Source organism: Malaclemys terrapin, chromosome 17, assembly GCF_027887155.1.
Source record: "Malaclemys terrapin pileata isolate rMalTer1 chromosome 17, rMalTer1.hap1, whole genome shotgun sequence".
Lineage (NCBI taxonomy): Eukaryota > Metazoa > Chordata > Testudines > Emydidae > Malaclemys > Malaclemys terrapin.
Window position 1 is genome coordinate 8,615,561 of NC_071521.1, and position 13,200 is coordinate 8,628,760.

The 13,200-nt window shown below is 46.2% G+C and overlaps 1 protein-coding gene across 1 annotated transcript; it reads right to left on the reverse strand.

Annotated features, from left to right (window-relative positions):
• Positions 1 to 7,952: 7,952 nt before the first annotated feature.
• On the reverse strand, positions 7,953 to 12,293 carry BRD3OS (BRD3 opposite strand). Its single transcript, XM_054007313.1, has 2 exons — positions 12,222 to 12,293; positions 7,953 to 11,745 (listed from the first exon to the last, which is right to left on the reverse strand). Exon 2 carries the CDS (start codon positions 10,826 to 10,828, stop codon positions 10,559 to 10,561), a length of 270 nt encoding a protein of 89 aa, XP_053863288.1. The 5' UTR covers positions 10,829 to 11,745; positions 12,222 to 12,293; the 3' UTR covers positions 7,953 to 10,558.
• Between the last annotated feature and the right edge of the window lie 907 nt (positions 12,294 to 13,200).

Genomic DNA, 13,200 nt, shown 5'->3' on the forward strand with positions numbered 1-13,200 from the left:
AGAGCTGGAGAGGAAACATTGCATGCTGGGACATGTGGTCCCGGTGGGCCGCACCTCCTTTTTGAAAGTGAGGGAATCCATGGGCCCTGTTGCTAGAACACCACGGCTTGCACTTTGGGGCGTCTTTGCTCTAAAATGTTCACTTTGGTGCAAAAGTTACTGTATCCAGGCTCAATTGTCACTCACTTTATTCCCATGTAACCCCATTTTGTTGACAGACTTTTAGAGGATAGACTATCAGAGATGAAAGAGGTGGCTTACCCTTGCATCTGTCTACAAACTACATCATCGTCACCTCAGTCAGCATTTCAGGAAAGATGGTGAGGTATTCATACATGACTCTAATGCAACTGAAGTGGCTCAGTGTATGTGTCTTAATGACAAAATCAGGAGCAGCAGCTGTACACAGAATCTGCCAAAGCCCCGGAAGCATTATCCTGTTGTGCTATAGGAACGGACCCTGATTCTGTAAGACACTGAATGCCTCCTATAGGTTGCTGAAGAGCCTCTAGTCACTTTGAAATCAATGGGATATTCAGCCTTTCTGCAGGAGGTGCTCAGGGCCTTGCAGGATTGGGCCCTAAAGCATTTGCAAGGAATGGATGAATGAGGGTATCCAGCATCTTACTGAAATTAACAATTTACCTTTTCCATTAAACTGAGGTTCATTTCAGTTCCTATATTTTTTTAAACACTGCCCTTCGTTGTTTAAAAAAACAAAACTTCTCCCCCAAACAGATCCTTAGTAATATATTTTTAAACGTTACTGTGAGGAAATGTAATATACATCTAATTAGAGCTTACGGTGGTTTTTTGTTTCTTGTTTTTGGTGGTTTTTTTTTTTCTTTTTGAAGGGTGGATTTGCTTTTTTGCTTTTTGTTTTAACCTTTAATGCGTGTTAAATGAAAATGAGGACTATTTGGTTTTAAATAGATCTGAGCAATTCAATGCCAATCTGGAAAAAAATCCTGAGAAATAAGCTATTTCCTTCATACTGAAATCCTCCCCCATGTGCATCTGGGTTACATCTATTAAATGAATATGAAATTCACTCAGGGGCATAGTCATTGGTGGCAATTTACGCAAGTGTTTACATCAAGTAAATAAAAATAAGTTTGATACTTGTAAGAAAATGTGGGGGGAGCCCACAGCAGGAAGGAGAAGAATGTGCATGTCCCTAATCAACCAGTGTCCGTATATCATTTAAAAGTTTCATAAAATGATCATAGGTTAAGCCTATTTCTTGTCACACCATAAGACCTAGACTCCTATGGAAGCTGAGGAACATCGGCCTCCCAAAAAAAAGGCCCTAGTTCACCTAGAAAACGAATGTGTTGATTAAAACTTTTTCACTGAATAGATACAGTTGACACAAAACAAACTCGGTTTTTTTATTGCTGTGATTTTAAACTTTCTTATCAACAGGGTTTGAAATTGTAGAACTGATTTCCATTCAGAATGTAAAAATATGTATAACCAGTTACTACTTTTTTATACACACACGCACGCATTAAAGTAGTATTTGGGTTGTGGTCTCTTTCCATGTTCTGTGGTTGGTGGAATCAGACTACAGTTACCTAATTTAATTTTCTCTCTACTTTTGGGACTCTTAGACCAGTTTTTAATTTGTTTCCTTTTTTTTAAATGATGTTTTTTAAAGCGAGGGTTGGAGCTAGGGGTGGGAGTTGGGGCATGACCAAAAAAAAGAACCTTTATAGTAATGGATTTTAAAAATACATGTTCTAAAACGCAAGCAATTAGCATTATGGTGCAACTGTGGGCAGGCTGTGAGTTATAGGAGATTAATACAGGGCAGGAGGAGGTCATTACACTAGCAGCATTATCGTCCTTGTAAAATGGTTAGATGCATTTTTTAAAAATGGTATTTGCATATCTTTTTAAAAAATCATTTTTTAAAAGTAAATAAAACAACCCACCAGCTAGGATTTGACACGGGCCTTTTAGAGCTTACGCCCCGATAACTGGCATAACAATTCCAAAACAATTGGTTGTACGTTTTGTTCTGTTTTTCCTTTTTTTTTTAATATTTAAAACAAATGTTACTTTTCTGTATGATGTGCATGCAAATTTACCGTAACTCTTTTTCTTAAGACTTTTTAGTGCCATTTCTAGTATATTCCTGTAAATGTCAGTTACTGAAGAATGAGTCCATGTAACTAGTTTTAGCTTGTTTATTGCAAATGCTGGCCTCGACACAACAGAATTAAAAAAAAAAAAAAAAAGTTAGAAAGTAATCTTTGATGTTACTGGTAATCATGGACCCCTCTCCTGGGGCATTTGTTTTGTTTTCATAATAAAAAAAAAAAAAAAAAAAAAAAAAGGGCCTGCGTCTGCATGTGTGAAGTTTTATACATTGCTTGTTTCCTTCCTTCCCCCCAGGACTTCACCTTGGTTGAAATCATATGAGGTCCTGATTCAGCAAAGCACTTAAGTAGTATTGCCAAACCTCAGAAATCATGAATCGGGACCCCCAAAATCATGGAACTAGCTTAAAAAATCACACGAGTTTTTAAAAATAATAACTTTGCATTTGTTTTATTTGCCTGCTGGGTTTTGAGCCTTTAGGATTGCATCTGCTCATGATTTCAAGCTTCTCTCTGCAACCCTGAGGGTGAGAAACTTGCCTTTTTTAATAAATGAAAATTGAGATGTTCTCAGAATCACATGACTCCAGATGCTGGGGCATTAAGTAAAACCTCAAATGTCATGAAGTCATGAGATTGAAAATATTGACTGTACATGCTGAAGTTTAAGCATGTACAGTAAAAGTTGTTTTATCCGGCACTTCACCAACAGGAAAGCTCTATAAACCGGCATTTCGGATCTTCATTGAAATTCCGGTTTATAGTCCGGAGTTGGCGAGGAGCCATCAGGGGTTTGAGGCACAGGTGGGGGTGCAGGGCGCAGGCTCTGGGAGGGAGTTTGGGTGCAGGAGAGAGCGTGGGGCACGGGAGGGGGTGCGGGGTGCTGGATCTGGGGGCACTCACCTCGGGCGGCTCCCCGCAAGTGGTGACCTGTCCCGGCTGCTCCTAGGCGGAGGCATGGCAGGCGGCTCTGCACACTGCCCCCACTCTGCCCTTAGCACTAGCTCCGCAGCTTGTCTGGGAACTGTGGCCAATGGGAGCTGCGGGGGCGGCGCCTGCGGGCAGAGGCAGCACACAGAGCTGCCTGCCGCACCTCCACATAACAGCAGCCGGGACAGGTCACCGCTTGCACGGGGCCTGCTCAAGAGCGCCCCCAGGATCTGGCACCCTGAGTCCCCTTCATGCACCCAAATTCCCTCCCATAGCCTGTGCCCCACACCCCCTCTGGTGCCCCAACCCCCAGCTCCGCACCCCCTCCTGTGTCCCAAGTCCCCTCCCACACCCAAACTCTCTCCCAGAGCCCGCGCTCTGCACCCCCTCCCACACCCAAACGCCCTCCCTCTTAGTTAACCAGCATTTTTCACTTACTGGCACCCCCCATTCCCTCAACATGCCAGATAAAACAGCTTTTACTGTATTTCATTTCTATTCAACCAAGTACTTGTGTCTCTGATTAACTTCAAGCGCGTGCATAAATCCCAGTGTAGTTGGTGCTTTGTTGAATAGGGATGTGCTTACGGCTTTGTCTACACACACAAGTGGCACCACTTTGAATATGCCAGTATGGTCAAAGTGCTATAATCCCCCTAGTGTGGACATAGTTATACAGGTATACATGTGCTTCTACTGGTATAGCTTTTCCTTTACAAGTGAGGGAATAAGCTATACCAATATAAAGACAGCTGTTTCCCAGGTTAACTGTGTTCACACTAGGGATTGTACTGTAAAACTATATTGGTTAAAAAAAGAACCACACTGGTACAAAAACTATCTAGACCAGGCCTCAAGTACTTGGCTGACTCAGGGCCATAGTGCTGGAGTGTGATCTAGGCTATTGCTTCCATGGTTTCCCCAACTAATTGTTCAGGATTTATTTTTCAGCAACCATCCCGCTTTAGGCCCTAATCCGGCAACTGAATCCATGTAGATGAACCCTTACCACTGAAATCAATAGGCCCTTCCTGGAGTGTGGATCTATTTGCAGGATTGGGGGCATAGGTAAGCTACAGAATGGTTCTTGAAGGTTACCTGAACAGGATCTGGGGGAAGGGGCATTGGTTTGGTTTAAATTTTTTTGTTTGTTTTTACATCAGAAATTTAGGTCTCGTCTGCCCTGTTTTTCTGGAAGACTCCATGGATGACCAGAGAACTAGAGAGATATGACATCATGGTCACCAAGGAGATGCAAACTGATTTACTGAGAAGGGAACTGATTTTTATTCAGATGGTTTTAAAACTTTGCTTTTTGTAGACAGCTCTTTACTCAAATGTCTAACGGACGACTCTCTTGGTTAAACATTCCACACCTCCAAGACCCAACCCTTCAATGGAAGACTTGGAAAGCTCCCGATACATTTCTCCGGGGCTTCCAAAGAGATTTCCAGGGGGGAAAAAGGAAGAAAATATCTGGTGTGCCTGATATTTGCATGACTGCCCTTTGTGCTCCAGGAGAGAAGTCCTGGCCACAATGAAGTCAATAGCAAAACTCCCATTGATTTCAATAGGTCACATCCCAGACGCATGAGCACTCGGCACACGTTTGCAAGTGGTAGAACACTACTCTCCCCTTTCCATCTGCCTACCTGCATCCACTACCTGACTCTTCATGTCTAATTCTAAGACTGCATCCTCACTGCCCAAAAGGGGGGGTTTTAAGAGCAAGGTTGCTAACACATATTAGCTATCTTGCTGTAAAATCCTAGTGGAAACAAGGCACAGACAGTTGTTACGGTGGGGTAGGTGGGCGAGGTCAACATTATGTTCCCCACCTGAAGGATCTTGGCTAAGCTACATCGCCATAACAACTACAGAGCACAAGGCATAGACAAGGTTATGCCATTCTGGCAATGTACAGGGCATTTGCACTCACTTTCAGTGAGTCAGAGGGGGGTAAAGGACCTGAGGTAAATGAGAATCAGGCCTGTTATCTTGACGTGGGAAGTGCTATATTAAAAGAGGGAAGCTGAGGAATTTCACTCTGGTTTAACAGCTGGTTAAGCACCAGTTCATTACTTTGAACTGGCCAAAACTAACGCCAGCTGCTGGGATTTTTACCAACACTGACCCCACTTATGCAGCGGCCGTTGCTATTCTAGCAACAGTTGATTGGTCCAGTCTGTCTTGTGAGCCAGCAAAGGCGCAAGAGAGGTAAGTGTTTTATTAATAATAACCTGTAAGAGGCACAGTCAGCACCACTGGGCGTAGTCAGGGGGTTAATTAAAAGCTGGACAAATTGGTATTGGAAACCTTGGAGCTACTTTCAAGTGGCTAAGACTGTGGTTTGCCTGTGAGAGGGGACTCAGTCAGATTTGGCTAGGTACACATTTTTCTGCCATGTGCTGGCTATTTTAGGTCTTATTTTCAGGCACTATATATCCCAAGGGCAGAGGTAGCTGAGCCCCAAGAGGGTTTGCTCCTGCATCCCCATCCCCTTTAAAAATAAGAAGAATAGCTGTACTGGGTCAGACCAATGGTCCATCTAGCCCAGTATCCCGTCTTCCGAAAGCGGTTGGGACCAGCTGCTTCAGAGGGAGGGATAGCTCAGTGGTTTGAGCATTGGCCTGCTAAACCCAGGGTTGTGAGTTCAATCCTTGAGGGGGCCACTTAGGGATCTGGGGCAGTACTTGGTTCTGCTAGTGAAAGCAGGGGGCTGGAATTGATGACCGTTCGGGGTCCCTTCCAGTTCTGTGAGAGAGGTATATCTCCATATATTATTATTAGAGAGAATGAACAGAGCAGGGCAATTTTTCAGTGATCCATTCCCTGTCGTCCACACTCAATTTCTGGCAGTCAGATGCTTAGGGACACCCAGAGCCACGAGCCATCCCTAAATGACAGCATTAAAAATTATGTGACATTTACTCTCTTCCTGTAGTTGTTTTATTATTGTTAAATGGTGTCTCTCTCTCTCTCTTTCTCTTCCAGTGCAGGAGAGCTACTTCCACAAGATGTGCTGTCCCAGAAAAGGCAAAGTTGGCCCTGAGCCACAGATGGCTCATCAGGCTGATGTGGTTTACAGTGTGTCATTTTCCATCAACCACTTTTGACTTCTCCAACCCTCTGGATCCAGGTGCCTATTCTGCAGCTGAGTGAACTGGAGGCAGCTTTTCAGTGTGAAACTGAGCTAGACTTGAACACATGACCTGCTGGATTGTCATAACGCACCTTAACCACTTTGCCACTGCACCTCAAAGCAGGAATCCCCAGTAGGAATTAGAGATGTTATTTTACCTCTGTATTTGGCTCTGCTGTTACAGCTGCTCAATACTGTGTTCAGGTCTGGTGTCCACAATTCAAGAAGGATATTGATAAATTGGAGCGGGTTCAGAGAAGAGCCCTGAGAATGACTAAAGGATCAGAAAACCTGCCTTACCAGTGATAGACTCAAGGAGCTCAAGCTATTTAGCTTAACAAAGAGAAGATACAGGGGAACTTGATCACAGTCTATAAGTACCTACATGGGGAACAAATATTTGATAATGGGCTCTTCAATCTACAGATAAAGATAGAACACGATTCAATAGCTGCAGGTTAAAGCTAGTGAAATTCAGACTGTACACAAATTTTAACAGCGAGGGTAAGTGTCAGAACAATTTACCAAGGGCACGGTGGATTCTCCATCACTGACCATTTTTAAATTGTGAGGGACTGGGATGTGGGCAGTTGTGCCTAGTTGTAGGAGCTGGAGCCCATGGTCAGTCTGGGAGTGAGAGGCCAGAGTCAGGAATCAGAGCTGGGTTGCCTGTAGTGAGGCACGGCTGGATCCAAGGCAGCAGCGGGGCTGGGAAGAAGCAGGCGCCATTGTAGCAAATGCTTTGAGCAGCCAGCATCCTGCTACTGTTGCTGGTCTTAAGAGCAAGTGTGCTGATCCCCTCAGCCAATCAGATGGCTGCACTGAGGCTTAGCTGCACTTGTTACACTACCTGGGGGCAGCGGCTTCTCCAGGCACCAGCGCTCCAAGTGCGTGCCTGGGGCGGCAAGCCACGGGGGGCGCCCTGCCGGTCCCTGTGAGGGCGGCAGTTAGGCAGCCTTTGGCAGCTTGCCTGCGGGAGGTCCGCTGGTCCTGCGGATTCGGCGGCGGGTACGCTGAATCCGCGGGACTGGGGACCTCCCGCAGGCAAGCCGCCGAATCCCCGGGATCGGGGACCTCCCACAGACGCGCCGCCGAAGACAGCCTGCCTGTCGTGCTTGGGGCGGAAAAAAAGCTAGAGCCGCCCCTGCCTGGGGGTTTAGCTAGAAGGTAAGCAGGCCTCTGTGGGTCCTTACTGGACATCATTCAGAAAAAACATCCAATCTTGAGTTATCTGCTCTAGGAATTATTCCGGGAAGTTCTCTGACCTGTTATACAGAAGTTCAGACCCGATGATCACAGGGTCCCTTCTGGCTTGGAATCTATGAAAGGACGGACATCATATGGCTCCCTGTCAGCTCGGTGACTCGCTTTGACATCTTCACTGTAGCCCTTTGTGCACACGAGAAGCAGTGACAGCAGGGATACTCGTCAAATCCCATCTCAAGCTCTACAGGAAGAGTTCACAAAACCTCTGGGCTGTTGAATCAGGAATGAAGACTGAGCAGCTGTCCCGGAGACTCCAGCCTCACCCACAACTAGCTAACCACAGGTAAACTTGGCTGCAGATTTGTGTTCTATGAGACTCATCCTTACATTAAGGAATAGATGGCAATCAGACCACCGCTAGTTAATACAATCCCAAATTGGGTGTATCTGCATAAATACCTATCTGCTCAATACCTTGCCTTGGTCAGTATTTTGAGCTATAATACAAATAATAATCAGATGTGCTAAGGCAGTTAATGTGGAAAAGAAAAAAACAGCTGGTACAGATGACACGTTCAAACCATTTTAATTGACATCAAGAGACAATAAATGCATTTACAATAACTGCATAACTAATTACAGAAACTCGGTTCATACTAGTCATACCACCAAATTTGCCAAGACTACTGAAAATACATTAATACTAAATGATGGGAAAATATACAATCACATCTAGAGGGATGTGCAGAAAAGCAAACAATACAACATCCCCTTTAGTGCCGTGTAAGGCCGCTCCTGTAGACATGCTTAACTTTACCCACCTGAATAGTCCTGAGGAGACCAAGGCCATGTGTGTAAAATAAAGCCTATGCATATGTGTTTGCAGGATCAGGGCCCAAGTTAAACTTTCTGAACATGCAGTATTCTGTAGTAATCGTGGAGACGTGCATAAATACTAACAGCTAAAAAATCAGGGGGAACTGATCTGTAGTGAATGCACTTGCTAACAGTAAGCGCTGAGTGCAGAAAATCTAGTTCAGCCACAGTAGAATGGATGTGTTATTGTTAGCTTGGGAGAAGGATGGATACCGAATTTCTCTATAGATTAAGAAACTTTGGAATAAGCGTAATGAATACTGAGGAGTACAGGAGAATGGGCCCAATTCCGCAACATGCTTAGCTTTAGGCAGATGGGTAGCCCAACTGAAGTCAGTTAAGCAGGGGCAGGAGTGCTTTGTTGGATCAGGGCCAGGGCCTCAAATAAGTACCTGGTTGAATTGGAGTCTAGGGGTCTGATCCAGCAAAATACTTCAGGCATTTAACTGTAGGCACGGGATTAGTGCCACTGAAGTCAACGGGACTGTGCCCGTGCTTGGAGTTTAAGCATGTGCTGGTGAGCCATGTAAATCCCATGACTTCTAAGGGCTTGACCCTGCCCTGCTAGATCAAGCCCTAATATACGCACTAGGGTAACGACTGCAGACAGAACTGGGAGCCAGACACCACTGTTCATTTCCAGATGTAGAAGTCTGATTTTTTTAAAAAATCCTTTAGACTTTAACAACTGAAAAAAATAATTTCTGGGCACGATTTTTAAAATACTGATATCAACGACAATTAAATACGAGACGTTTGTCAAAACTTAAATAAAAAATCCTTCCTAGCTTATTTATAATGGATACTCCCATTAGTTTTGTTTGAAATAGGAACTGCATAAATAGTTAGACACATTAACAAGGCTAAATGCATAACTGTTACATGCATTAAAGTTTAACTATACAGAAAGCTTGAACAAGAAAATTCCATTTGCAGCTGACCTATGGCTGTAGCACTCCTGTTTTCTTTAAGACATTTCTTTCCTTTCAACCCTTATCAAGAGACGTGTGTGTTTGTTAACAGAAGCTTTCTTCATTATTACTCTCCTAAATCTATCTTTGCCTATCTGATGATTCAGTCATCATTCTGGTGATATGCTATTCAACTATTATATGTGACCCATGCAATTGTTACTTAATCAGAGTATTATTCATATGAGTCGTCCTATTGACTTCAAGGAATGATGCCTTCAAACTGTTATCTCCATGATACTGAACTGTAATAGCAGAGAGAAGCAATTGCTGCTTTGCAGTGGACAAAGCCTTTATACGCCTCTCTTGCCCAGCCCTTTCTAAGGCCCAAATGTAACTTCATTCAGCACCTCCTTTCCCTATTCTGCTTAATACTGTACATTATTCAACTCAACTGCCAGATCATGAATGGAGATTGTAAGAGACCATGTATAGGGGACATATGAAAAGGGGACAGGAAAAGTCCAAAATGAAGGTTCTGTGTATTTTTGCAGAACAAATCTCACTAGAAACATTCTGAAGAATGATTTCAAATGAAAACAGTTGGGACTCCAACCTTCCCTAGCTGCATTTGCAAGGCCGCCATTGCAGAACTTTGCTAGTATATAAGGACTGGCAAGTGAAACTGAGTAGGCTATTTTCATCATTCAGTTTCAATGGCATAGGTAACAAATCAGTGGCATAAACGGTGAAAATAAATGTAAACTTCAAACATCCTTTCAGTTTTAATAATCGTCTAAGGGCTAGTCCACACGCAAAAGTTGTACTGCTTTAATGATAGGGGTGTAGTTAAAATGGTACAATCCCCCCTGGCCTCTGATGCTATTATATTGGTATAAACTTGCTTATGCCAGACTAGCTATTCTTGTAAGGGAAGGGGAATAAGCTATACAGGTGTAAGACCGGTTTATACCAATGTGTGTTCACACTAGGGACTATACTGATATAATGATTTCAGTAACAAAATCACACCCATAACTGAAAGAGTTACATTGGTACTCAATCAGAGGGTAGGTCAGGCATAAAGCAGTTAGACACACAAGGAAGGCAGTACGTCTTTTTTTTTTTTTTTTTAGCCTGATCCCTTGATTTAATATTTTGGCTTTCTCCTCTAGTAAGGAGTCCCCAGTCTTCATCTCTTCGTACTACACTAAACCTTGGTAGGTTGATCCCAATTATCTGATAGTCAGCAGTGATGGGACACAATGTAACCAAACCTGCCATTAATATTGAATGAAAATGTTGTTTAGAACTTGCCTGAGGCCCAGCACAGGTTCTTTCATGTATTTATTTGCCATGTACAGATCTCTGACACTAAGCCTTTAAAATTACATAATAATGCAAAACTTTGATTGCCCAGTGTCTCTGGAAACATCCAGTGTGTTTTTGTCCCGTACCAGGATGGCCTCATTACCATACTGTGAGTACCACATACTCCGGCTTCTACTCAAGTATGTACCAGGTGGGACAGACTCCAGCTTCTGCTGCTGCTGCTGCCAGATGAGCAACGAAGTGTCCCTGTAACGAAGCCTGGCATAGCTCTCAGATAAGGCTTTTTCAGCTAGTGGCACCCGTCCATTCATTACTCTGCCTGTCATTCACTCTGGAATGACACTGGAAACTAAACGTGTTTCGTACCAGCTCTCAAGCGCCGTAGTGGATTCATTGACTTCACAGGTATAAGCAAGGGTACAATGCTGCTCCTACTGCTTTGAGATAAAAGGCAATCTCCTTTAGCTGTGGCACTATTGGGGTTTATAACATATAGATCAGCATGCATAACATGCTGTGCAACACTTCTGACACAGACTCGTCTGTATGTTACAGCACCCTACAGGACTTGTGCTTACTCTCAGTGTAATAAACCAGGACTTCTGAAGGACCGATTGTACATTGACGATGCCCTGTCATTTTGCAAAGACTTATTGTGCACACAGCCCATTTGGTACTGGAGTCCATGGAGAGACAGCCTCAACAACCTGAAATGGAGGCCTAAGGGCTAATGGCTGGCTCAGGAAAATCCAAACCCCTTAGATTTGAATTAAACGGTGAAACAACAGAGATCTAGGAGTGGTCCAAACTTGCGCCCATTTCACTGTTGGTGCCTGGTTTCTTTACCCTTTAAAATGGATTTATTGATAGGCGTGCGTATGAGTCACTTCATTAAAAAGCACCAGGCAACAGATCCCCGCTGGGTCTGGTCGGTGCAGCGTATTTGAAGCACATCGGTTAAGTTATCTCTGGTTTTCCAATTCCCAAAGATGTGTTCTCGAGTAGTAATCATGACTCTCCGATGGAAAAGCAGCAAATGTTACAGTTTGGCCTGGGGTACGGCTGGGAAAACCCCAGTGAAATAGACATGGCTGGTACAATGTGCCATGTCAATACCTTGTTGCATGGGGATGGGTGGTAAAGGTCTTCGCAAGCTGATTCAGGGGCCTTTCCTTCTCACTGCAGACTGGCTTCCCACTGGGGTTCACCCTTCATTTTGTTCGATCTGTGTTGCAGCTTCAACCTAGAGTGACAAGAAGAACCCGGCTGCTCACCTCCTCCCCCCAGAGCCAAGCACACCCTGGGCACCAGTTTCAGAGCTCTGGGGCCTAGCAGATACGCTTCAATCTGCTGGGGGGATGCATTAGTCTGCTTCACTTTGGTCCCCTTGTTAATACGTGAGGGGAGTGAGCTGTTCCCCTCCCCAACCTCCCTGAGCCCCGTGGGTGCTGATCTTTGCTTTCGACCCCCAGTACTTATGGCTGGGGTGACGAGCTAGATCTCCAACCCCCCCCCGACACTGCTGGGGGGTGATCGATACCCCCCCCCGACACTGCTGGGGGGTGATCGATACCCCCCCCCCGACACTGCTGGGGGGTGATCGATACCCCCCCCGACACTGCTGGATGATCAATCCCTCCACACCCTAGTCACTGCTGTGTGTGTGTGTGGGGGGGTGAGCGATACCCCCAGCCCCCCCCGGTCACTCCCCGCCGCTACCTGCCGCGCTCCGCTGCGCCCGGGCCTCGGCTTCCCCGTCGCCACGACACCGCTGCGGCTGCGAGTTCCGAGAGCATCGATGGGCAGGGGAGGCGCACGAGCGCCGAGCAATCCACCCGCGGGGCGCTGCGCTGCGCTGAGCCTCGCACTGCCCCGTTCCCCTGTGCGCTGTGCGGTGCCCGGCGCTGCCCCGTTCCCCCGTGCGCTGTGCGGGGCCCGGCGCTGCCCCGTTCCCCTTGGTGCTGTGTGGTGCCCGGCACTGCCCCGTTCCCCCCGCGCGCTGTGTGGGGCCCGGCGCTGCCCCGTTCCCCTTGGTGCTGTGCGGTGCCCGGCGCTGCCCCGTTCCCCCTTGGTGCTGTGTGGTGCCCGGCGCTGCCCCGTTCCCCTGCGCACTGTGTGGGGCCCGGCGCTGCCCCGTTCCCCCGTGCGCTGTGTGGGGCCCGGCGCTGCCCCGTTCCCCCGTGCCCTGTGTGGGGCCCGGCGCTGCCCCGTTCCCCTTGGTGCTGGGTGGTGCCTAGCGTTGCCGCTGTGCACTGCATGGTTCTTTGCGCTCTGTGTTTTGGGGAGCCTGGTTGCCTTGCAGGGTGCATGGTGCTGCTTGTGGCCCCACGAGCCCCACTGCGCTGAGGTTCTCTTGGGTGTTTGACGCACTGGGTTGCGTTGCAGCAAGTCCCTTCGTGCCCCTGATGTGACTTAAAAATAATAAATTTCGGACGCTTTTTATTTGCTTTTCATTTGGTCACATTTTCAAGTGTTTCTCTACAATCTTGAGGGCTAGATTGTATGTTTTTAAGACTGAAAGCTGAGATTCACATGACTCCAGAAGTTGGGTGTAGGGAGGCCGTGTGGTTTCCCGGTGCCTCGGAGAGGGATCAGCATTGCTGGACACGAGAGTGGGCGGAGCTAGAGCACTCTAAACCCGCCCCCCAGAGGGTCAGAGGCCGGACAGGAAGTATAAGAGCTCAACCCCAGAGCGCAC